At 36.1% G+C, this 26,739-nt stretch overlaps 2 protein-coding genes and 2 non-coding genes across 7 annotated transcripts; 3 read left to right on the plus strand and 1 right to left on the minus strand.

The window, feature by feature from the left end:
* The first annotated feature begins 5,069 nt into the window (after positions 1-5,069).
* LOC105052648 (probable tRNA-splicing endonuclease subunit Sen2) lies at positions 5,070-10,631 on the plus strand. Of its 4 annotated transcripts, none has more exons than XM_010933532.4 (3): positions 5,070-5,178; positions 5,350-5,390; positions 7,939-10,631. In XM_010933532.4, exon 3 carries the CDS (start codon positions 7,981-7,983, stop codon positions 8,725-8,727), a length of 747 nt encoding a protein of 248 aa, XP_010931834.1. In that variant the 5' UTR covers positions 5,070-5,178; positions 5,350-5,390; positions 7,939-7,980; the 3' UTR covers positions 8,728-10,631. The 4 variants fall into 4 exon arrangements, 3 of the variants coding, with proteins under 3 accessions (XP_010931834.1, XP_010931833.1, XP_010931835.1); XR_002165552.3 differs by lacking the exons at positions 5,070-5,178; positions 5,350-5,390 and adding an exon at positions 7,296-7,795 and having other exon boundaries at positions 7,939-9,785; positions 9,911-10,631; XM_010933531.4 differs by lacking the exons at positions 5,070-5,178; positions 5,350-5,390 and adding an exon at positions 7,296-7,795.
* LOC114914602 (small nucleolar RNA Z157/R69/R10) lies at positions 5,288-5,386 on the plus strand. Its single transcript, XR_003802084.1, has one exon. It is a non-coding gene; the product is annotated as a small nucleolar RNA Z157/R69/R10 (small nucleolar RNA).
* LOC114914605 (small nucleolar RNA snoR80) lies at positions 5,768-5,896 on the plus strand. Its single transcript, XR_003802087.1, has one exon. It is a non-coding gene; the product is annotated as a small nucleolar RNA snoR80 (small nucleolar RNA).
* A 5,742-nt stretch (positions 10,632-16,373) lies between the features above and the next one.
* Positions 16,374-25,204, minus strand: LOC105052649 (uncharacterized). The gene is made up of 4 exons (XM_010933534.4): positions 25,060-25,204; positions 22,741-23,856; positions 18,678-18,934; positions 16,374-17,362 (listed from the first exon to the last, which is right to left on the minus strand). The coding sequence occupies exons 2-4, from the start codon at positions 23,757-23,759 to the stop codon at positions 16,563-16,565; spliced, it is 2,076 nt and encodes a 691-aa protein (XP_010931836.1). The 5' UTR covers positions 23,760-23,856; positions 25,060-25,204; the 3' UTR covers positions 16,374-16,562.
* Positions 25,205-26,739: the final 1,535 nt, after the last annotated feature.

A 26,739-nucleotide genomic window follows, 5' to 3' on the forward strand; every position in this document is an offset into this window, starting at 1 on the left:
TTGGATCTAATTGGATTGATTTTAAAAGAAATTCAATTGGTTAAATCCTAGAGTCCCAAATGAATGAGACTCTCTCCCTTGTGCCACTCAAAAAGTCTCACACCTTTTCTCACTGCACAAAATCAATTTGTACGTAAAAAAATTAGAAGCTAACCCTTCTTTTGTCACCCATTAAGGATAGGATTTGGTTGGTTTTGAATTGAATTCAAAATTTTTTGACTTTCAATCTAAATCCCTATCCCTATCCTTCCACATGTTGGCTTCTTTTCAAAGCACCCATTGTGTGTAAGAAAAGGAAGAGTTCCTGATTGTTTTCCATGTCAAAATTTCTCTGGTAAGTCTCTCTTTAAGTCAGATAAGGGTGAAAAAAAGTTGGAGTCAAATTGAAATTCAAAATGATTTGAATTACAACAAACTCCAGCTCTTATCTTATCTAATCTGGTTTGTGCGACAATCATAAAAAAGCCACAATTTTGTGTGCCAACAAGAGAGAACTTTTCATCGTGAGATACCAGAGAGAAAGAGGGGCCAAAAACCTTCTTTGGGGTGTAAGGTTTGGGTGGGCTTCTATCTTCCTTGGAGTGAACAAAGGAGGAGACCGATCTCCTCTCGAGTGAGAGACCTAAAACTGTTCTAGGATTTTTGGGTGAGAAAAAAACTAAGGAGAAGAGAGTCTTCAACAGATTTTTCTCCATCATGCAGTATCCTTCTCTAATCCATCTTCGACATCGAAAAGATCCGAGGTGATCGAAAGAAGAGATCAAATTAGATCTGCCATCAGAAGCCGACAGCGCAAGCTAGCACTCTCACAGAGAGCTGATCAATCTGAGGGCTTCGTGTGGACCATCAGTAGAGGCCGAACGCTTGTGCAGCTACGAGCGACTCGAGAGGACTTCCAGATCTACATTTTCGATCATGAAGTTCTACTATACATGCTCAGGTATTGGGTTCGAAATCCTAGAAGTGGTAGATTAGATCTATTACTAAATACTATTTTTTTGATTCACATGCTTGTCATTTTAGATTCAAATTTTTATACATAAAAATTCATATCATAGATCTATTTGTAGGAGTTTTAAGATCAGATCTTATGCATGTATTTATAGATTAAATAGTTTAATCTAATATTTTTTCGCTAAAAATTTTTAAAATGCATGCATGAAACCCCTGCGCAATCTTTCAGTATCTACTTTTTTCCAGTAGTGGATTTTAGATTCTGCATGCACCTATCATGTATGTTGCAGAGAGGAGCAGTTTAACTCTTTGAAGAGCAGTGAGAGCACTGTTTATCTACCAGATGGATCGAGCTATGCGATCAGAGATATCAAGATGGTCAGCTGGAGGGCACATGATGGTACAGTGAGGAGATTGAGAGAGATTTGATACATACCCGATTTCAGGTAGAATCTCATCTCACTGAGTAGACTAGATTCGAGAGGCTACAAGACGATAGCTGATGGAAAATTTTTGAAGATGTTGTGCAGTGATAGGATTATTCTGGAGGAGAAGAAGAAGATGAGATGACATTACTACCTGACGGGGAGCCCAGTGCGAGGTGGAGCTTCAGGAGCTAAGAGAAGTCCAGAGCGAGGTGGAGCTTCAGGTAGAGGTGGATCAAGCATGAGATGCGAGACTCGAGAGGATAATAGACGATATCGCAAGGTGAGATTTTTAGTGCTGCAGGATAATACCCCGAGCAGATCTTAGATCAGGAGGAGCATAGCATACGACGGAGATGAGATCGAGCGACCTGACTCAGCTCCCATATTTGTCTATCCATAATCAGTAGGCAATTGCCTCAAGACATGAGGGTGAGGAGATCCAGAAGCTCTCAGAGTTAGAAGGAGATCGAATGTCGAATCGAGATGGAGATTGTTAAGATTTGATATTTCAAGATTTAGTCCACATTAAGCCACGGGGAGGTCCGCAACGACGAACGGAGTCCAACGAATCCAAGATCATCTTAAACAGAGTCCGAATGAAGGAGATATGTTCGATTGAAGATGGCACAAAATGCAGAGCAGCGGAGGCCGGCGGCGGGCCAATGGAGGCAGTGGTGGCGTGCGATCAGGCCGCGAGTGCACGAACACGCAGGCGCGTGTGGTGCATAGCCCAGGCCTGGGCGCATGCACACAGGTACGACCCAGGCCCATGCGGGCGCATGCTGCACGGCCCATGCGGGCGCATGCTGCACGGCCCGTGCGAGGTGTTTCCCACGTGGTCCACACAGCGCATGGACCGACGGTCCACGACAACCTACGTGGATCAAGAGGATATTTTTCCTCAATTTCTCGTGGTCCATCATGGATTGAGAGCCATTTCTTGTACGTTTTTTGCGGTCTACGCCTCTTTTCATGGACCAGGTCGCGATCGAATGGCCTGCGGTGCTGCCGGTCATGATCCGAGATTTCAGGAAGGTTTTTGGGTGCTGTGAAGAGTCTGTACTCTTATTCTTTCACGGATTTAAGGCTTTAAAAGCTCTGTTCCATAAACAGAGATGTGTGTGTGCATGCGGTTTCGTTCGGCAGAGGATCCAGACCAACAGAGGCAAGGCGCCAACAGGAGTACGAGCAGAGGCTTCAAGCAGACTGTTAGACAATGGACAGTAGTTGCTTCAGAGGTTCAGGAGGGTCTTCCTAGAGAGAGAGCTTTTGTAAGGAAGAGCTTCTTGTGAGAGAGAGATTGGGTGTACAAAAGTTGAGGGTGTGATCTCTTCTTATAATTTTTTTTTTTCTTTTCTCATAATGAAGCTTGCATGCCTCGTGGAGACGAGTTTTTTTTTGGTTGATCCACGTATTTGATTGTTTCTGTTTTATTTCTTCTCTCTTTTTTCTGCGATGTGTGGTATCGAAAAGATCTTGAAAGATGGGGTCCTAGCCAGACATCTCCAATAATTTTATAGGTACATATGTCCATCGTGAAGAGGAATAGAAGTCACAGGCTGTAGCATTTCATGCTATTTAGTCCTGCCTTTGAAGTATATGTTGTAGGAAGAAGATACATGTTGTGGGTTCTTGACATACTGATTCTAATCCAATTCCAAAACAATCCTCCTTATAGAAGGTTTTTTTGGTTTTGTGAACAGGACAAAACAATCCTGCTAAGTAATTGCTGGCCTGTTATTCTCTCATGTTTATAAGGTTACAAACTTATAATAGTTGACTAGGTTAAGGATGGATTGTCATGATACATTCATTAAATAAAAAAAATAAGTTCCTAATTATTGTTTACAAAAAAGGATCGTTTTAGGATTGCATTGGCAAATTAAAGGAGGCCTAATATATCAAAATCCCTATAATCTGAAGTACTTGTCACGAAAAACCTGATGTTCTCTTTGCATGCATATGCTAGCATATAGTGATGTAGTGATTAAGTTCAACCTATCAACTTTGCATGGGATATATCTTAATGATATTATTATAATGAAGCTGGCACAACATAATTTTGTACCTTAGAATCTGCGTATGTATGACTGTACAGTGTAAACGATGTTCGATCAATCGATCACTTACAGATAAGCATGTTTAGATTTGATAGCTTATAAATTTTATTCTTTATTGGATCGCCTTAGGTCCAAGATAGTTTATGTAGTTTCCATCACCTTGGCCCAAGCTATGCTCCAATTATATCGTTTAAAATCTTCTTCTTCTTCTTCCTCTTCTTCTTCTGAGAGAGAAGATCCATTTAGATGTAAATTATTCATATTCAGATTCTTGATAACGCATCACCTAGAGTTCAAACTCAAAACCTCCTTCAAGAAGAGTGTGACAACTGTGGCATCAGACTTAACCATCATTGATAACTTAAGAAAACTAATAGACGAGAAACTAAAGATGGATATGAGGAAGATAATTAAGAAATTAAGCATAATTTTTTTGAAACATACTCTCATATGCTATTATAACATTTTTTAACTAATAAAGTTTTGCTTTAACATTTTTTAACCAATAAAGTTTTACTTAAAATATTTCAATAGTTTTGGTTTAAAATTGACATAAAGAGTGTTGAAATCAGTTGGTTCTTCTTGTTCCAACAAGAGTTGACGAGGAATGCACTTGATCAAGCCTTTTCATTGCTCGTGATTCGAAAAAAGTTGATATTATTTGATTGATGGGCTTTTCAATTATTTCAACGTTGGAACACGACTTTCAAAGGAAGCTTGATATATAGCTATTATCTCCGATTGTTTCAAAGCTAATCCACCACCTTAACAATGACATTGTATTTTCAGCTCTATCAAAGGCTTATAGGGGTCAGACAACTCTAGTAAAACCATATTTAACATAAACTTACTCAACAAAAATTAAAAAAATAAAAAATCAACACAATATCTAGGATTGCAACTTGAATGTATCAAATCAAGCTAAAGGCCAATCTAACCCTAAATATGGCTACCCAAATCTGAAGCTACAATGCAGTTTTTTAACCCAAAACAAATTGAGTTACACATAACTGGGAGGTTTGGTTGAACTTATTTGGGCTTGGATCAGGTGATCTAAATAGCCAATTATAAATTGGGTCGGCATTACAAACATTAAGAGAAATTTTTAGTGCACTGCGGGCGGTGCAGAATGCACACACTGCCCGCGGTGATTTGCTTATGCACAGAGCTGAAGAGCGGCGTGCGAAAAGAAAAAAAAAATTTTTTTTTTCCAACTCTATACATGAGTCAATCATCATGGATGGTGCATGCGGTTCTGCACCGTATGCAGTGTACAAAAAATTTCACCAAACATTAATGTAGAATTAAAAAGGTTTAGGAGGAGGAGGGCTGGAAATGGGCTCAGACCAACCCAAGACCCGTCGATATGGGCCGGGCCCGAGCAAGGACTGTGCAGTCAATCTCCGCCTAAATGTTCATGGAGTCAATACTTGGCTCACGCACGGCAGCATGGCCCAGTTCTCCCTGCAAAGACCAACAACGAGCCATCTACAATCGTCCATCCGATGCAAATCCAAGGGCCACAATCTTTCAGCTGGCTCTAAACTTTAACCGGGTTCCTGGTGGAAACCCTAACCCCTGCCGCCTATAAATCTCCATCGACTGATGGGTCTGATAATGTCATCTCCCTCGCTCTCTCTCTCTCTCTCTCTCTCTCTCTCAAAGTCTCTTGATCGATTGATCAGTGGATTCTTTCTTTTAGCGTTTTCGTAGCAGGCTCTCTCTCCTTTCTTTTTGTGGGTTCTCTTCTCTTCTCTTTTCTTTTTTTTTAAATTTTTCCCTTTTTTCCCTGAAAATGTTTCAGTTTCTGGTTATTTGGTTTTGATTTTTACTATTAGTTTAGTTTAGGATGCTGTGATGAGGCTTTATGTGGACTAGAGTTTCTGATACCTGGTCTTTTGTACCAGTGGTTGAAGACTACCCCTTGGCTGTCTGAGCTCTCGACTCTGTAAGATTCATTCTTTTTTTCAGAAGAAATATTTCTTTTTCCTATTTAAAATTAATCCATTCATAGTGATCTTTCGGTACTTCTAACATCATATTCTAATAATATTTTTTAAATCTTCTTTTTTGTTTTCTTTTCATGAATATTTTAAATCTCGGTTGGTCTTTTTTCTCAATTTTTATAGATTTTATTGGACATCAAAATGCATCGCTGATCTATTGTAGTTAGTATTTGTTATTTAGATTATAGGCATGAGGATAGTCTTTTAATCTTGTTATTTATTTCTTTTACATCTAATATGCAAATCCTATTATTTCATAATTTATCTATACATAATCTTGGTAATATGTGAATGGAAATGGAATGGAGATGCGTCCATTACCAATTCTGGGGGAGAACAAGTTCCTCCTGGTATAATGGCTCGGGCGCTATATTTAGGTTCTTGTGGTCATCCTGATCTATGGCTTCTCCATCCGTGCCATTTGATCCTGGAAACGCCACATACATCTAGCTTTTTGAGTGCCCATCCTTTTTTCCTTTTTTTCAGAAAGTCTTTTGTGTTTCTTCTCCATCTTGATCTTTAATCTTTTATTCTCTCTTTGATTATTTTTTCTCTGTGGGGTATTTGGATCCAATCAGTTTTCCATCAGATTCATGGACAAAGTGTGTGGTTGTGATCTGTTTACCTCTTCTTTGGGTTACGTTAAGATTTAGCAGTTTCAAAAAATGGGCGAAAGTAATTGTTGATAACAGAGTATGACTTGTGATTACCATGTTTTGATGTCCTCTAATATGATCAATTGGAAGAACTATTGGATGCATTCTCAATCCCATTCTGGAATGTGATGTCCTCTAATATGATCAATTGGAAGAATTATTGGATGCATTCTCAATCCCATTCTGGAATGTGATTGGATTAAATACATGTCGATAGATGACATGGGTTTTCCATCTGAAGTATGTGATTCAGTCTCACTGATCATCTCATAGATCCATAACAACATTTATAAGGAACACTTGATAAAAAGGAGGGATAATAGCTAAAAGTAAAACTTTACAAGAAATTTAGACTTGTCAAGGACAAAAAATATATCAATTTTAAGGTTATGTCCAAACTTTGATTCCAATCTTCCTGAAGGGAAAACTGGCACAATGGTTTGCAAGTCACATCATTTTATAAATCAGATCATTATCGAAGCCTGAACAACTATGAAGATCTCAAGAATATAATTTGATTGTTTAATATGAAGATCTCAAGAATATAATTTGATTGTTTCTTCTCTATTGGTTTATTAGAAATTAGTTATTAGAAATTCATTTGCAGAGAGACAACAATGATTGCCTAAGCTATGGGCTATCCAGACATAATGCTACATACCATACCAGACCCCTTTTTATATAAACATCCTAATAAGCTCTAAAATTAGAAAATTGAGTTGTATCAAGAACAGCCTTTTCTGCTTTTGACAACTTGTTATGCAAAATTAGATTTTACCTATTTTATTACAACTGAGAGTAAAATGTTCGATTTTTTTTGCCACATCAGCAAAGCAACAATAAGTTTAATATAAATTGCTTTTCCTTATAGAATTAATTTTGTGCTTCAGATGCTAGTTTATGTGCATATCTTAAATTTATTAAGAGCATGTTTGGATGCCTAGTATTTATAATCAAAAAATAAAATAAAATAAAATTTAAAATTTTTCTTTATTTTTCTAATAATAAATTTATTATTATCAAAATTTTATATTAATCATCATAATTAAAAAATAATCATAAATTTGAATGTCTAGAATTTATAATCATAAATTAAAACTCAAGATCTCTTTTTATTTTTGAAATAATAAATTTTTAGTATTTATAATCAAAAAATAAAATAAAATTCAAGATCTCTTTTTTTTTTTTTTAAATAACAAATTTATCATTATCAAAATTTTATATTAATCATCATAATTAAAAATAATTATAAGTTATGAAGACGTGAACTCTGAAACTTGTGACTGCCTTAACCAATAAGCTACAGTTGCATCTATTTTTAAATTGATCGATATATATATTTATACGTTTAAACTGTTATACATAGCCACAAAACACAAGCCCCTCCCGATCGTCTAAGCTTTCTTGTTCGGCTGCTTCAAGCCTTTTTTCCCCTTTTCGCTTCGTTTTCTTTTCATTTCATTCTTTTTTTTCGGAGATCTGTGTGGGAAGGAGAGCACCTGAGGGAGATAGGAGGGGTTTCTTAGGTTCCGATTTGGGGTTTTTCTCAAAGGGATTTTGTGCGAGTTGCGGCGGTGTGAGCGGCAGAGGGCGGCGACCAGGAGCTTAAGGGCGGGGGCGGCGAGGAGGCGGAGGGCAAGGGGAGGCCGTCGGGAGTGGGGAGGGAGAGGATGCGGCGGAGGAGGGCGAAGGTAGAGCCCGGGCCCGGCAAGCGTTCATGTCCAACTAAACCACACTAGTCCAAATGAACCTGTTATTTTCTTGATTAATTATGCTACTCTAGGGGAGATTGTTGCTGATATATTTCTTCTTCCATGCCATTCTTCATTATCAGGAATTTCACCCAATTGGATCCGTTTTTCGCACATTATTCTCCATGGAGTTAGGTCGGCCGAGATGGAAGGGGAAAGCTTTCGCAGACATAGCCCATGCAAATCCTATGTCGGAAATAGTAACTCAACTTCAAGTCTCTCTTACCCAATCAAAGACATATGCAATGCTCTCTGGCTGCGACATTCTTCTTGAAGCTGGACTGGAATTGGCTGATCTTCTAAGTAAGGCCTCCTTTGGCCGAGGAATTGTTACCTCTAACAAGGGCAAACAATGGTTCCAATTAGGTCCAGAGGAGGCTTTCTATCTGTGTCATGCTTTAAAATGCCTTAAGGTCTCGAGAGACAACGAAACCTGCATGAGTGAAATGGAGTTATGGGATCACTTCAGATCTAATAGGGAAGCATTTCCTGAGTTTTACAAAGCATATTTTCATCTTCGTTCCAAGAACTGGGTTGTTCGCTCGGGGATTCAGTATGGCGTGGACTATGTGGCTTACCGTCATCACCCGGCTCTTGTTCATTCAGAGTATGCAGTGCTTGTGGTTGCAGATGGTGATGGCGATGCAAGCAGTGGTCGGTTGAGGGTGTGGTCTGACCTGCATTGCACCCTTCGAGTCTGTGGCTCTGTTGCAAAGACACTGTTAGTTCTTACGGTTAGAAGATATGGAAGTGATAGGAATTCGCTGAATTGTTTGGAAGAATTCATTGTTGAGGAGCGAACGATCACAAGATGGGTACCGGAGCGCTGTCGGGAGGATCAAGGCTTAGAAGAAGCTCTTGGAGTTGATTAATAGAAGGAGATACTGAGATATCTAAATTCTTCATTCTGATTGGGTTTCTTAAATTGGTGGGATGCTTACATTCTTCTTTAGGTTTTAGCTTATGGAGGTAGGTAGCTTTACAAGATCATTTTTCCTTTGCTTCAAAGGTATTCAACCAAATCCAACAGTCTGGTTTTAATGTACTTGTACAATTGCTGACTCCATAAGAAGAATTATAAATTTGTTATGATGGTAGTTCCCTTCATACCTCCTTATGTTTCAATCTTTTACGATTGGCTGCTTGTTGTTTTGGGAGTTTGTGTGCAATTTGACCAGAGGTTCTGTCATATGAATTGTTAAGGAAAAATGATCCAGGCTTGTCCATGATGGTTATAGTCATGATTTCAGTCATGCAGCTTGTGATCTTTAAAGTCAGAACTCCTTGGAAATGCAAAGAACCATTGTTATTCAGTAAAGCTATAACATCAAACGTTGAGAACATTAGATGGGTGGACATAGTTTTGGATTGCACTACTTGATCATGAGGATATAACTCAGAGGAAGATACAGGGATGTAATTTGGTCTGGTTTTATCACGTTCGGCATGTTTTGACCCAATACATTTGTATCCACCCATGGAACTTTGGAACTGCTTATTCAACAGTGGGTTTGATCCTGATACAATGATGAGCATGCCCAGCTTTGCTGGCCTGGATTTAGTTAATTCAGCATCAGGTCATGATCAAGTCTCTGCAGCTCCACAGTACCTATTAACACCTCTGGAGAAGTTTCCCATGCTTCTGTAACATTGTGGTCTGGTTATCCACAGGGAGGGTGATGCGTTCTTAATTCACAAACATGAAAGTATTGATACGTGACAGCACCACTGCAAAGTCCATAAAGCACATCCAGCATGCATTTCTAATCAGAATGTGTTTTTATCCTATTGTAGGGAATTCTTGAGTTGTCTTATTTTGGCCTTGTTACAATTCCATGACAGTCTGAACTGATTTGCTCATGATCCTGTCTTGGGTATCCGGTTGGACTAGCAGCAAATACCTCTGTCACAAAGGATATTGTGGAAGCTGGTAGCTTGGTGGTTTTTCCTGCAGCAAGAATCATTTTTTCTTTCTTCTGTCTTGTTCTTCCTCATCTTTTTTTGTTTGGCTTTAATCATAATGCTCATGTGCGTCTCTTGCCCTCTATCTTGTAGGTTCCCATCCATGAATGGCCCAGACAATCTGCAAAACTGATGCAGATTTTATAAGAGTGATGTATCTTAGAGAATAGCTTGCTTCTTGAAGTGTCGGTTCAAGTTGGGCTGCGATCAGCTTCACCAGTAAAGCTTGGATGAAGAACAGTGCGCTCTTACCCTATATGCAAAGCATAGAGTAATTCATCTTTCCAAAATTTCCTCCAACCATGAAGGGTCCATTCAACAAATATCCCAGATTTATTTTTGCAACGTGACTTGAATTCCTGTTGGTTGAATCCCAAAAATAATCTTTCATAGGAAGTTTATACCACGGGCATCACAATGTTTTGTCCCTTGCAGTGCATCGATTGGAACTAGTAAGATCTATGATAGATTTTGTGTATAAAGATTTTGCATAACATGTAATTAGGTTTTCTTTCTTCTGAGTGGATTATGGCAAGTCGTACATGGCTTTGTTTGTGGATGACTTCCTTTACCGTACCCAGTCTTTACCCAAGTCATTGGTGAATGGCCACCGGAGGTGATAAAGAGATAGAAGAAAGAAGACAAGAAGGTTATTCTGAATTGTTTGTGTATCATGATATCATGCCATGTTCATGTGGATCCTTTTCATTCTCAAGCTCTGTTGTATATCCTCTATATTCTTGTTAGTTTCAAATATTGCTGTTAACTTTTCTATGCTACTCCTTTTTAGTAGTCACAGTTTTTTCTGGAAAAATTGCCGACTGGTAACTTGTGACAGCATTTAAATTTCCCCCTTCCTGCTGTCCCATTAATATTTCTGCACCTCTTTTTGCATGCGCTGGCCATACATTAGCTGAATCCTTTGAAACTGACATCCCTGCAATGGTCACCTCTTTGTTAAACATGGGGCTCGATGTCATGGTGGATCTGGAAAAGCTCAACCAACAGGAAATTTGAAAGCATGGTTGTGCAAACTGGTTGAAACTTGTTAGTGGTTGAAACTTGTTAGTGGCATCAACATGAGAAGCAGAAGCTGAAGAGGAACAGCTACAAGGTTCTATTAACTTATTCAATCAAAATTTGCTAGACAAAATGAGTCTGAAGATCTACTTGCTTTGCGTAAAAATCCAAGCTTTATGGCATGATAATCCATCCAAGCTTCATGATTTTGATTTGATTTAGTGGCAGCCTTTCATTCTGATACTGTAACATTTGAAAATTGTGGATAAAGAAATAATTTAATGAACAGCAATTGTCAAGAATGTGCTTTTTAACTGAATTTCTGGAATTGGTTAAGGTATTTATGTTCTAGTATTCTAGCCTATGCAACGCTGGATGCTTAAATTTAACCCGGTATTGCATGTTTCTATGAAACGATAGCATTTGGATGGGTTCAATAAAGGCTGTAACTTTGCTGTGAATTGGATATTATGGTGTAGAACAGAAGTTGAATTTCTGCATTTTTGGTCCTGGATTGGCTTGGATAAGTAGATGCAACATTATGTGACTTACAGGCCAATTTGCATTGGGGTTTGGATAAGTGCTTATTCTAGCAGCAACATTCTTCAAAGCCTTGTTAGCTATTATTTGACCAGTAGGGTTATTCCACCTTAAACTGCATTTTCTTAAACAACATTTTCTTAAACTGCATTGTGATACATGTTAAGGGTAAAAGCTTTTACGTTTTAGACAGTTTAATTTGTGTTGTGAAGCTCTTATATAAAAAATGTGTTAATAATTACTATATCTCATGTAAAAGTTGTATAAATGTCTAACAACAGGAATTTAAAATGTTATGTCTGGTCGTTTCCTTTGCAAGCTGCTAGAAGGCCCCTCTAAGATTTGGATCAGCAAACAACTGAAGCAGCAGAAACTTCAGATGATGCTGAACCATCCAACTTCTGATTTTATCACTAGTAAGAAATTCAAGGAAGAACATGTATATCTCTTACAAATTTTGGAGTTCTTTTAATGATCTTTGAGCCATGATTGTACTAAAAAGGTGTTTGGTTTGTGATCAAAATTGAAATAGGAAAGAAAATCGGAATGGCTTGGAAGCAAAATGGAAATAGTCAAATTTTTTGAAGTGTTTGGTTGGTGATGGGAATTGGAATCGAAATTGAAATGAAAATTTGAATCCATAAAGAAGAGTAGGGATTGAGTTTTATATAAATTGAGCAATTCCTATTCCATCTTGAAATCGAAATCAGAATGAGATTTTTTTCAATCAAACAGTTAGAATGGGAGTCATCAATTTCAGATCCCACTCCTCCCAACTAAACACTTCCTAAGTTTATTCCGACTTTTACAAAATCCAATTTGGAGGAAAACAGGCATGCCTTGAACACTGGAGTCTTGATTGGATTGGCCTACAAGCCTCATAGATAGGCTATGCATCGGAGGGCACATGTCCATGTGGCCTTGCCAAAAGTGAAAAGAACAAAGGCTGGTGATTGCAGAGGCCTCAGAGGACATGAGATCTTTTTCCAGGCTTTGGATTTATTCACAGAAGAGCTTCTTGAGACGCTTGACCAAAGCATCCATGTGATATCTCCCACTTGAGCGTGGAAAGATCTGAAAAGTCAGGCAGGAGAAATCCAAGAGACCGTAGAGATCATAGGTTTTACAATCCAAAAGGCTCGCAATGTTCATGTTAGTTGGATTCTGAAATCCCAAAATTGCAGGCAAGGAGAGTAACATCTGCTTCGAGTCTCTCATGCTTCACCGTTTCCTGCCCTTTACTGATAGGCTTTAGGTTTTTTTTTTTTTTTTTTTTTTTGATTGAAAGAGGTATTTCCCCGTAATTTTATTTAAAAGTCAAATATGTACAGCCGGTGGTTTCGCCTAGTCTACATTGATGGGAGGTTAATTGATTTGAACCTCTATACTAATATTGCAATTAAAAGAGGGACCAGTAACTACAATTTGAGTGTCTGGATGAAATATGTTAAAAATCTATATAACAATAATAAAGTAATACATGTATATCAAAGATGATATTAATATCATAATATCATAGGATAATCTCCCGTAATGTCACGTATCAATTTATATAATAATAGTAAAGTAATATACGAGTATTAGAGGTGACATTCTGTGTTGATACGTAATATTATAGATTAATCTCCTACAATACAATGCCACATATCAAATTTTAATTTTTTTTATATTTTTTAAATAAAAAATAAAAAATATAAATATAAATAGAATGATAAAAAAAATCTATCTATCTATATCTATATAATAATAGTAAAGCAACACACGAATAATAGGAGTGACATTCCGTGCTAACATTAAGATATAGGATAATCTCTTGCAATGCCCCATGTTAAGTTTTATTTTTTTATTATTTATATTTTTTAAATAAAAAATAAAAATATTTATATAATAATAGTAAAGCAATATATTGGTATTAGAGGTGACACGGAACACGTAATATTATAGGATAATCTTCTACAATGCCACGTATCAATCTATATAATAATAGTAAAGCAATATACGGATATTAGAGATGATATTCCGTATTGACATATAATATTATAGGATAATCTCCCACAACGATATCCTGCAATGCCACGTATCAATCTATATCTATCTATATAATAATAATAAAGTAATACACGGGTATTAGATATGACATTCCATATTGACACGTAAAATTATAAAATAATATCTCACAATACCACACATCAATTCTTTTTATTTTTCATATTTTTTAAATAAAAAATAATAAATATAAATAGTATGATAAAAAAATCTATCTAGATCTATATAATAATAGTAAGGCAATAGGTATTAGGAATGACATTCCGTGCTAACACGTAAGATTATAAGATAATCTCCCACAATGGCACGTATCAAATTTTATTTTTTTTATTTTTTATATTTTTTAAATAATAAATAAAAATATAAATAATATGATTAAAAAAATCTATTTATCTATATAATAATAGTAAAGCAATATACAGATATTAGGTGTGGTATTTTGTATTGACATGTAAGATTATAGGATAATATTCCGCAACACCACATGTCAAGTTTTATTTTTATTTTTTATTTTTTATTTTTTTTAAATAAGAAATAAGAAATAAAAGTAGAATAGTATGATAAAAACTCTATCTATATAATGATAGTAGAACAACACATGGGTATTAGGGGTAGTATTCCATATTGATATATAAGATTATAGAATAATCTCCCATAATACCATATATCAAGTTTTATTTTTTATTTTTTAAAATAAAAAATAATAAATATAAATATAAATAGTATGATAAAAAAAATCTATCTATATCTATATAATAATAGTAAAGCAATACATGGACATTAGGAGTGGCATTTCATGCTAACACGTAAGATTATAGAATAATCTCCCACAACGTCACTTGTTAAATTTTATTTTTTTAATTTTTTAAATAACAAATAAAAGCACAAATAGTATGATAAAAAAAAATCTATCTATCTATATCTATCTGTATAATGATAGTAAAGTAATACATGGATATTAAGGATGGTATTCCATATTGACATGTAAGATTATAGGATAATCTCCTATAATACTACATGTCAAATTTTATTTTTTTATATTTTTTTAAATAAAAAATAAAAATATATTAGTATGATAAAAAAATTTATTTATCTATATAATAATAGTAAAGCAATACACGAGTATTAGGAGTGATATTCCGTGTTGATATGTAAGATTATAAGATAATCTCCTATAATGCCACATATCAAATTTTATTTTTTTATTTTTTATATTTTTTAAATAAAAAATAAAAGTATAAATAGTGTGATAAAATAATAATATCAAATGCAGCAACCTTCATTGATTTGAGAGATCATCTTTGAAAAGAAAAATTCTCAGAGATCCTTTTGATGTCATCATAAGATTAATTGGTGAGAATAATATTTAATATAAAATATTATCATTATTATCAATTAAATCCCTGCAATGCGGAGGTTGAGTACTAGTAATAATAGTAAAGTAATATATGGGTATTAGGTATAGCATTTCGTATTGACATGCAAGATTGTAGGATAATCTCCTATAATGCCACGTGTCAAGTTTTATTTTTTATTTTTTTGAAATAAAAAATTAAAATATAAATAGTATGATAAAAAAATAATATTAAATACAGCAATCTTCACTAGTTTGGGAGGTCATCTTTGAAAAAAAAAAACTTTCAGAAATCTTTTTGATCTCATCATGGCATTAATCGGTGAGAGCAACCTTTAACACGTAAGATCTATCTATATAATAATAGTAAAGTAATATACGAGTATTAGGGATAGAATTTCATATTAACACATAAGATTATAAGATAATTTCTTGCAATACCACGTGTCTAAATTTTTTTTTATATTTTTTAAATAAAAAATATAAATATAAATAATATGTAAAAAAATTTATCTATCTATCTATATAATCTATATAATAATAGTAAAGCAATACGCAACTATTAGGGATAGCATTCTGTGTTGCACGTAAGATTATAGGATAATCTTCTGCAATGCCACATATCAAGTTTTATTTTTTTTAATATTTTATATTTTTAAAAGCATAAATAGTATGATAAAAAATCTATCTATTTATATAATAATAGTAAAACAATATATAGGTATTAAAAGTGGCATTCCGTGTTGATATGTAAGATTATAATATAATCTCCTGTAACGTCACGTGTCAATTTTTATTTTTATTTTTTATATTTTTTAAATAAAAAATAAAAATAATATGATAAAAAATAATTTCAAATACACCAATTTTCACTAATTTGGAAAGCCATCTTTGGAAAGAAGAGCTATCAGAGACCATTTTGATCTCATTATAGGATTAATTGATGAAAGCAACCTTTTATACATAAAATTATAAAATAATCTCTTATAAAATCATATGTCAAATTTTATTTTTTTATCTTTTATATTTTTTAAAAATATAAATAATATGATAAAAAAAATCCATCTATCTATCTATATAATAATAATAAAATAATATACAGATATTAAAGATAATATTTTATATTGATACATAAGATTATAGGATAATCTCCTGCAACACCACATGTCAAATTTTTTATTTTTTAAATAAAAAATATAAATAATATAATAAAAAAATAATACTAAATGCAATAACTTTCTCTGATTTGAGAGATCATCTTTAAAAAAAAAAAAAATTAATCATAAAATTAATTGATGAAAATAATTTTTAATATAAAATATTATTATTATTATTAATTAAATCCTCACGACACAATACAGAGGTTGAGTGCTAGTCCACTTTGTATATGAAACACCAATCCAGACCATGCCCGTTACAGATATTAGAATACCATTTTATTAGAGACCTCGAAATATGACTGAAACTGAACAAAACTCTGGCCGTGTTGATCGTTATATTAGTGCAAACCACCTTCAAAAAATTGGAAGTTTATGCATTCCACAGCCAACTAGATGAACTAAGGCTCCTGATCTTGGGCTCGTTACTAGGAAAGGATAATAAAACCTGTTCCTTGATCATAATACTTGCACAGGGGAAAAGGTTCCATAACAAAGGAAGCAAAGTTCAATAGCAAAGTTAACCTAACAACCAACAACATTCAGGTTTGCATTATAGAAACTTGACCTCTGATGAGGAAAAGAAAAAAGAAAACAGAAAATCCTATCGAGCACGAGAATCTTCTCATCACCTTGCTGCAGCTCTTGCACTCATAGAAGAATGGTAGCTGGTGCTTCTCTGCTTGCGGTACGAAGTATAGACATCATCATATTGACTCACTTCATTAGGATTGGCAGTAGCCCCCAGTCCCAACCGGCCTGAGCTGCTTGATCCTGGTTTGCGATCCACGCTCCCATCTGCATAAGTTCCAGTCTCTGGGTCCACCTGCAAGTTAGGAGGTGGAGGAATGCAAGCCCCTCCCTTGCGAACAGGAGGCTCATGTTCATACTCACCATCTTCATCATTTGACTCGGATGATCTCATAGGCCCTTCGGATGGGTTCACCTCACCAATTTCCTTGAAGAATTTTGAGACTCTGTCAAGAATCTCTGACTGGGACACAGTGGATGGTGGAATCACAGTGGGTATATCTAATGGGCTCATGGGAGAGTAGGGAACACCACTACCAATCTGCATCTTCCTGACCATGCCAGGAATGAGACCAGGGGGAAAAAGTGGATATGGTGGGGGGCTTTGGTCAGTTATGTTGGCTGCAGAATTGGGTTGCAAGTGAGAAATTGGTGGTTGTGCCACAATAGGGGCATTTGATTGTACTGGTGCAGTCCCTGGAAACAAATTCGTAGCAGCATGCGGGTAAATGCCAGCCTGTAATTGGTTTGTGAGGAATGGCTGAGACAAAGGTGGTGCAAATTGGGATGGTGGGGCTGATGCAGAAGGCAGTCGTTTCTCCATCTCCTGTTGATCTAGGGAACCTGGTGAAGAGTTCTGCTGATCTAGATGCCACTGTTGAGGTATATGTTGCAATCCTGGAGTGTTATGATAAAAAAAAAATGCTTAGAACCATAAAACTCCTCAAAGTTGATTTAGATACACACTACTGCTAGTTGTAGTCCATAGTAATCATTAGAGGTACATGCTTAAGTAGGTCTGCAGGGCTCCAAACAATGGTGATCTTTTATAAGGTATCACATAGTAACATATCCAGCATGCATGAGAATGGAGTAACATATTTTGTAGGAAAGAAGACTCTTTTGCATAAGATGGCATGGAATATGCATGAGCCAAGAGAGTGTCAAAACAGAAGATTACAAAAGTTTTCAAAGTGTTCAGAGCTATGAAATGGTTGCATGATTAGCAAAAAGAATAAAATCCTCTATAACACTAGCAATTATTTTGTATGCTATCTACAAGGTCTCTGTAAAATGAAGTCAAGATTTGCATAGAGATAACTGATAACTATTGACCATCCAATCATTACGCCTTGGCGCATGCCATGAGGACTTCAGTCACTGGCTGGCACCTCTCTCCTCTGAACTCGTGCTAGGGGGAGAATCTGAGTTAGAACTTGGAAAGGTGGTGTTCCATGGATATTCTTAGATGATGATTATGACCAGGATTAACACTTGACACAACTTATGCCCTTACGATAATGTACAAAAGGGTAGATCAACTCACTCATAAAGAAAAAGTTCGAGCATAGAGTGGGGGAGCCTGCAACCATTATAACTAACAGCTTTTCTGAACCTGTGCGTCAGTCCAAGTGATGCATGGGAATCTTAGGCAAGGGAGAGTGCTCCAGGACTAAGAAGGTCATTTGACAGAACAAACAAATGCAGCAAGGTGTTAGGGCTTGAAGCTACATATACACCACCAACGATATACAAAACTTGGAAAAAAAATGCTTTTTCACCCAGGATGTCACTAGCTCAGTTTACCACACTCAAATCAATCAACTTCTCTTAAACTGTGTACATCCCTCAGATGGCTTACCTATACAAGTTGCTAAAACATGATTTTGCATGAAAAATTTAGTGAAATTTTAGGTGCAATGACCATAGTGCTCTGAGAGGCTATTCATAAAGGACGTACTGTACGTGATCAATTTTTGAAGTGGTCCATCAAAAAGCTTGGTAAGTTAATAGGTGAAGAACCTCACCGAATGCTTATCAAAAAAAGGTCAGGGAAATCACAAGCATGCTCAAGTTTTGGTTCACTCAAGGCTTGATTAAAGCTAAGAAACTAAAACAATTCTGGGGAAAAATAAGCTCTGAAAAGCTCACAGATGTTCTGCGTGCAGAAACATGTTGAGCAAGCACATGAGAGAGAGAGAGAGAGAGAGACCTGTGGGATCTGAAGATTCTCTCTGTGTTGTTGAACGCAAAGGTGCTCCACCTGTCATCTCATTTTCAAGGATAGCAATAGTTTCCTTGTCATAAACTTCCTTCGAAGCCCAGAACTGTAAAATCTTCTCCAACCGTGACTGGTTAGAATCTTTGTTATGTGGATTATCGTAAATCCTCGCAAGCATGGATCCCAGTACAGGTTTAAATGCCAGAGCCTCATTATCAAGATCTTGAGGATTCATCCGCCGCTGCAAGCTGGAACAGTATGGCTGATGTCAAGACAACCACTAGCAAGAATAAAATTGACAGTGGGTGGCAAACAAAGTGAAAGGCCACCTCTGATACAGTTAATCAGGAGGGAAATCAGTTTGGCCATGTTAAACTGAGAAGCATACAATAATTGTAAAGTCTACTTGCAAGGGAGGAAATACAACATTAAAAAAGATGATAAATCCCCATTGTGCAAAATTCTGTTGTAATTTGATTTCAATTATCCAAACTCAAACAAAAATTTTTTTATAAAAAATGACGCACAGAAAACTATGCATTTGAGAATTGTTAATGCTGGAATTGGAATAGCAGTGTAAAGATGCTGCTAGCATGGCCAATTACATCATGCACAATCTAAATGGGCTGATAGCAAACTTAAAGTTATAATATGAATGATAAGGCCATGCTATTCACTACTATAAACTAGAAATTTAGCAGAAACAGCATTGGGGATAAAGACACAAGCGCAGCTAGCTCAAAATTGTAATATGAACAATAAGGCTGCACTATTCACTAATTATAGCTAGAAATTTAGCAGAAACAGCAATGGGGATAAAGATACCAAAACAGAAAACTATAAAGACCATACAGCAAATTGCAACTGTGAATCAATTTAGGAGAAGCACCACAAAAGTTCCTACTGTAGTTACCATCACGAACCTGTAGCACCTCTATTTCTTCACGTTTACACCTCCGCAAAAAAATATTAAATATTTTTGCATGTTATCCAGTTGATTCCAATGTGCCTAAATAAAGCAATTAGCAAACTGGAATGGGTGATGGTCTTCCAGGACAGGATCGCTACCTGTCCCTGATGATTCCTACAAGAACTATTAGCTTTCTCTGTATGTCCATTGAACAGTTCACAGAAGTGAAGGCTTTTAATATCAGATATTTCACTTATGCAGGTAGGTGGACAATACCGGGATGAACCAAGATCCTAGGTTTATTTTGACTGACATAGGAGAGCAATGAATTCTAAACCTGGTAAGATATGCAGATACCTTGGCCAATATACACAAATATTGCTTTGCAGGAGAGCACAGGAAGCAACCATGGATGGAAGGCAATGGCAAAAGGAATTCCATCAGTCAGATATGCCTTATATAGGTTAAACCATAACAAATATGTAAATTAGATTCTAAATTATTTTAATTTCAATATTTTTGGATTTATTTGAAATCTGAAATTTAGGAAGGTGCTTGCAGAGTCTTAAGTAGTCGAAAACTTCTCAAATTCGGGAGTTCAAAATTTAATTGATCAGGAAACTAAGTATTTTCACTGGTTTGGAGTAAAATCTTTTATAGACAGAAATCAGAATGCTCCTAATCAGGTAGTAGGTCAGCTAAGAAAAGTTTTGCACTTATTGGAATTACATTTTGATGCATTTAACTCTTTTCTTTTACAAAAGGATATAAGGGCTGAAAATTGTACCTTGAGATGGATCATCATACATTGGAAAAATGATGTGGTAATTTATCATAACTCTTTTCTTCCTCTTTTTCTTCTTCTCCACCTCTTGTTTTCTTGCTTCATTCTCTCTCTAAGCAGAACCACATAACCCTATTCCTCAGGCTACATTAGTTGGGTATCAAAGCCAAACTACATAACCCTTTCTTCATAGTGCAATCAGCTACATCATTCCAAAGGCTGAATAGTGTGGTTGTCCACAATTACATGTCAAGGACATGGAAAGCCACAAGACAAGAGTGCATGGAAGTGGCTAATAAAAAGAAAAGGGAAAAAATATTGAGGCATAGCTATGTTTAGATACAGTTGTTCTTAATTAAATCAATTAGGTTACATGTGTGTCTGCTATAGCTTCAAAAAGTGCTTTGTAATTTTTAAAATAACAAAGCACTTCTTGAAAAATATGTGTTTGATAATAGTACCAGAAAAATGCTTCTACAAGAAGAAAATTTAAATGTGCTTCTAAGAGAAGATAGAAAACCTTGCTTCTAGCTTCTCCTTCTCTTTTATAAAGCAGAAGCAACACCAAACATGCCCTAAGCCTTTGAGAAAAAAAATGCCGCTAATCCCACTTCATTGGTATTAAGAGTCCAGTACTAGATCAACTGATGATATAATGATGCTAGAAGTAGAATACTAAGGCCATCCACTGCAAAACACCAATGGTCATCTATGCACAAGAAGCCAAGCAATTGAAGGCCCGGTGGTTGAAATCTAGGAGTCATTGATTGTGCTATTGAAGTCATATGACTTAAAGATTATATGATTGAATATCCATCAACTGAAGATCAGCTTGTTCAAGATGTCATAGTAGAAGAATCGAGGATTGCTAATGGATCACTCATTTAATACCCAACAGTTGATCCCTGATCGCACTCATTAGCATGATGTTCCATGACAAGATGTAACCATTGAGTTGAGAATCATAGGGCAAGGATATCCAATAATATAACCTGTCCATTTTCACTCCAGCAGTTTCATTCAACTCTATATTAGTGAACTTGTACCCTAGATCTAGATTGGGTGCAGCCAAAAGTCAATTGTCAAATTGAAAGTGGTGCAGATTAGTCCCGTCAAATTGTGGAAATGCAAAATCAGGCATAAAGACAAGAGTTCATTTTAGTGATGTCACAGCAAGATCCACAATAAGAAGCAAATAATGAAAATATGATGCTTGGTTGTTTTAATTTTTATTTTTTTATTTTAGATTTATTTAAGTGTTAAAAATTCATAAAGTGTTGAAAGAACCACAGCTAATTCAAAACTCCTCAGAGTTTTGAGGATCTAAATCTTGATTGACAGAGAAATACATTTTGACTCAGGAAGTCAAAATTTTGGTTGATTTAGAATCTCATTTCTAATACACTTAAATCAAAAGAGCCCAGTTGTATGATAGTTTGAGCTAGGAATGTTGCAAATTCATTAGGACCGTCCTGCAGTACTATTCAGGTGTCTGTGAGACTAGAAAATTAGAATTTTATGCTTATTCCCAAATGCAAAAAAAATGTGTTAGTTCAACATCCCTCTCTTCAACCCTTCTCTCTCTCCTCTCTTATTTTTTTTCTTCTCTTTCATCCCCATCCCAAAGGCTAGTCATGAAAGAAGCTTTATATCAGGATTAAAGGTGGTAATTATTGCCCAACCAACCTTATATCAGCTGTTTGCCATCCCTTTCTACTAGAGGGAGGATCAGGGCTCAACCCTGGTAATAGATTCCCAGAGTATGTCTCCAAAGGAAAAAGTAATAATTATTGAATCTAGAAAATTATCTAAAGACCCTCGGACCTACCATAACAGATTTGGAACCAAGAAAAAGTGGCCTACTTCAAATTCTGAATGAGATTGATATAAGGACAATCTGCAACTAGTAATAGTTCATCCACCATTTTAAGAAGCGGTATATGTGGCCACATATGCAGAGTTCATCTTCTGACTGCACTACACTCCCTATGTGTGGTTAATCTATGCAGCTACACTCCATATGGGCGCCCACTTAGCAATATGCAGCAAGATATGCAGCCTCACTGTGTGACCAGTTATGTAGCAAATATTATGCAAGCATATGCAAGCACAATAGGTTCAGTCGCTTGATGGCTAAATGAAGGTAATAGAAAATTAAAGCAAATATCAAATATCATAATTTTGGATATTACAAATATAACGTTAATTTGTCAAAAGTAAAAGTGGATAGCAAATGGAAATCCAAGAAGAGCTGCATGTCATCATCAAGAAAATTAAATGGTACTGTTACACAAATCAAAACTTAAGCAACTCCAGCTACATGTTAATTGCATAAAGAAAAGGAGAAGGGAAAGAAGGACCTGTCAAAAAGAATATCATTGGCCAAGAAAATGATGTGCAGTTGCCTCTCTGAATCATCTAGAGCAAAAATCCTATCTCTGAGGGCTTCAGCCAGAGCCGGTGCAAATGGTGATCTTTGCATAAACCACATCTTGGCTCCCTTAATTGATTCTTTAGTACCTGTGAGATTACTCAGCACATTGTTAAGCTCAGCTGCAACATCGGATGGAAGTGGTCCTGATAGGCCCTTGAAAGATCTTGTTGAAGGCTCATAATCAGCTCGAGCTTGGCCCATGAACGGTTGGGGGTGTGGAGGTTGTTGATGCTGATCGTAATAGGGTGGATAAGGCTGGTGCAATTGAGGTGTTCCCATCATAGAACCTGGAGCACCACCAGCTCCCATGGGTGGAGGGTTTAGGGGAGATGGATTTAACATGGGATTGTGAGATGAAGGCATCACAGGCATAGATGAGGAAGGAAAGGAAGGATTGAAGGCTGAACCAGGTGGCCGTGTGGAGAGCCAGAGTTTGTATCTGTAGTAGTTGTGACCCTCACCACCAAATAGGAAACTGTAAGCAGGGTTGTCCTGCTGCTTCTCACGGATCATAGCTTCAAATTCAGGACCATTCTTGGCAGCATATTCCACTAATTTATCAATTCGTTTGTGGAGCTCAGGATCAGATGGAGGCACAGCTGGGGGAGGGGCTGAATCAAATGGGTGCATGTAAGGGGAAGGGGATATGAGATGAGGGGGTGGATGAGGTGCAAAGGGCGGTGGTGATTGTTGCTGTTGTTGAATATGAAGAAGAGGATGGTGATGGTGAGGATATAGTTGCTGCTGCTGAGGCACATGGCGATGGTAGGGAGGAATTTGTTGAAGTGAGGGATGAGGGGCCAAGAAGGGCGGGGCATGTACTTGGTGAGGGAATTGTTGAGGTTGTGGGTGGAAACCAAACTGCTGTTGCTGTTGCATGCTGGCCTGTTGTTGCTGCTGAGCAAAGGCCATTGCTGCTGCATATTCATGAGCTTGCCGATCCATCAATGAGTATGGCTCACCAACAATGCAGGGTGTGTATAGAATTCAGAAGCTATTAATAGCCAGGCAATCTTACTGACTCTTTCAATTAATTGCAGACCTGAAAGCACCAACATAAACATAGTTATTGTAAAAATGAAAGTAAAATTTACACCAGAAAGTAAAACAAACAGGCAGGAGAACGGCATGAAGACAAGAAAGACTCAATTACATTACAATAATAGCTCACCTACACAATAACAGTACAAAAATGATCAGTACCAACCAAATTCATGGCACCATATTTCCATCATATCAAAGAACAACACTCTGCAAATTTCATCTTTCAGGTAAAAAATGCATATGGACAAGGGCATAACATGGTACTTCTAATACCTTGTACAAGGAAAGACCCCATTAAAGAGATACACAGGGGATGCTCATTCTAGAAAGGCAAGCGAAATTGAGAACAAAGGGTAATTAGTGCAAGCATAAGAGAGCAAAGGAAGAGCATTCAAAGAGCCATCAGGATTAAGCAGAAGCTACTGACAGAATAATTAGCACTCTAAGTTGCTCAAAGGATTAATTAGCTCAACTAAAACTTCTTTTTTCCCCTCTTTTCTTATCTTCTTTTATTTTTAACTCTGGTCACAGCAACCAAAAATATGAAGCAGTGTTATTCATATAACCTTTATCTAATCATGGCAGGATACGTTAAACAAGAGGGGGTCAAGAATTTATAATCCCAAGAAAAAGGAACTTTTTAGTTGAATAACGAACCCTAACAAAGCTAGGTTTTGCAAGTCGACACAAGTCCTTTTCAAAAAAACCAGCACATTTGGCGATGAGAACTCACTCTCTAGCAACAACACTATTTGATTCTTCTAGAAAAACTTTATTTTCCTCTTTTTTCTTGATACCTTGATCAAGCTAATCTAACAAAAGGAAATAAATTTTTGCTAACAAAACTGATGGTGAAATTTACTTTCTAAATAGTAATATCAAGAACAAAACGGCACCAAATATAAGAAGATTGATTAAACCGAAGCAATCCTAAAAAGGAAAATAAAAGCAAAGAAAAAAAAGAACCTTTTTATGTGACAAATCCCATTGCTTAGACGACTAAAAGAAGAAGGCCTAGGGTATAACCTCACGCCACTAACCTAGGAATCGCGCAAAGCAGCTCATTTCCAGCTACTAGGATTTCGAGGACTAGGTTTAGGGATTAGGCTTTAACTTATATAGAGATCGAGAACAAGGAGAGCACGGCAGAAGAGGGAATAGCACACAGAATAGAGGATAGGAGGAGCCCACGAAGGATTACCAGTGATCCGGCAAGGATGGCTGCGGTCCGATCGAGAGGGAGGGGCGGCGGAGCTCCACCGACCGCGGCGGCGGTGTGACGAGGGTGGGAGAAGAGATCAGGAGAAACGAACAGCGGGGAATGGAGAGAAGAATGATGGACATGGGAAGGGCGCAAGGAAATCGACCCCGGGGCCCAACCCGAAAGAACTTGGTTCGCGTCAGGTTTGGGTTACCCCAGCGACCCAGTTGAGAGGTTATAGAACGAGATTTTTTTTATAGAGATTTTTGTATATATTTTTCTAAAAATTTTCAATTATATATTTATTTCTGCAAAAATATAATTTATATATGTATTCTCGGATTCAATCCTTTTAGCATATTACACATGTTGTCACCCTCTATTAGATGCCGTTGGACGGTACCATCGAAAAGTTATTGAATTTATAAAATAAAATATTTAGCCTCACAGAATTGACATAAAAAATTAGAATAAAATATTACTTAGTGTCTGTTTAGATATTTTTACGGGATTGGATTAAAAATTCTGTAAAATTCGTGGATTGGATAATCCATGTAATCATGACTCCGCATCAACCAAAAACCTGTAGAAAGAATAAAATCTGTCCTAAAGTTTGAAAGTCAAGATTTGAACGAAGTGAAAGTCTCTATGCACCACATGCGGTGCTGCACCATACGGGTCGTTCATGATAATTAGCTCAAACACAAGATTGAATGAAAAAAAAAAATTTATACACTGCATTCTGATCCTATACGTGAATTAATCATCATGGATGGTACATACATTCTGCATCGCCTACGATGCATAAAAAATTTCTCAAATGAATTTGTACATGCACGCACCACCCGCGGTGCACAAAAAATTTCTAATGAAATGAATTTGGACTTACTTTTGAAAATCTAGATGGACCAATAAATTCGATTTTTATAAAATTTTCAATCAAATCAAATATAATTATATAAAATTTTTTGTGCATCGTGTACGGTGCAAAAAATCGTACATCGTGCACAATGATTGGATCATGTATGGGTCTGATCTCTTTGTTCTCTACCACCTCTCCAACCCGTGTGTGATCCAATCATTGCACACTGTGTGCGATTTTTTATACCGCATGGGGTGCACAAAGAATTATATTATAATTATTCAAACAGGGCCTTAAAAGCAAAATCGGATCCTTAACAAAAAGAATAACTTAAAATGCTTGTGCTATCAAATTGAATTATTTATATTAGCTTATAGTATTTGAATCATCAATTTTTTCTTTTTAATGAAAAAATTAGCAAAATATATACTTCATTTTATTCTTAGATATTTTGAAAACATGATTTAAAAAAATAAATGATAATAATTAGTTTTATGAGTTCTACATTTTTGTATATAATATACATTATATATTCATGACTTTTTTGAAATATAGGATCTATGATTACTTTATACTTATTTACTATTAAAAATAAAGTAGAACGTAAATCTATTTGATTGAATAAGTGATAGTGAAAATAAAAACATATTAATAGCTATGCATATTCTTTTTTCAAAGAAAAATAGAAATATATATATTTATTATTTTATTTTTAGATACTTTCTTAATATTATTATTTCAAATAATTAAAGATAATGATTTTAAAATAGAGGGCGAGCCTTGATAGAATAATAAGGCTATTCTATTGTGATCTAAGT

The sequence above is a fragment of the Elaeis guineensis genome, chromosome 10 (assembly GCF_000442705.2).
Source record: "Elaeis guineensis isolate ETL-2024a chromosome 10, EG11, whole genome shotgun sequence".
NCBI lineage: Eukaryota > Viridiplantae > Streptophyta > Magnoliopsida > Arecales > Arecaceae > Elaeis > Elaeis guineensis.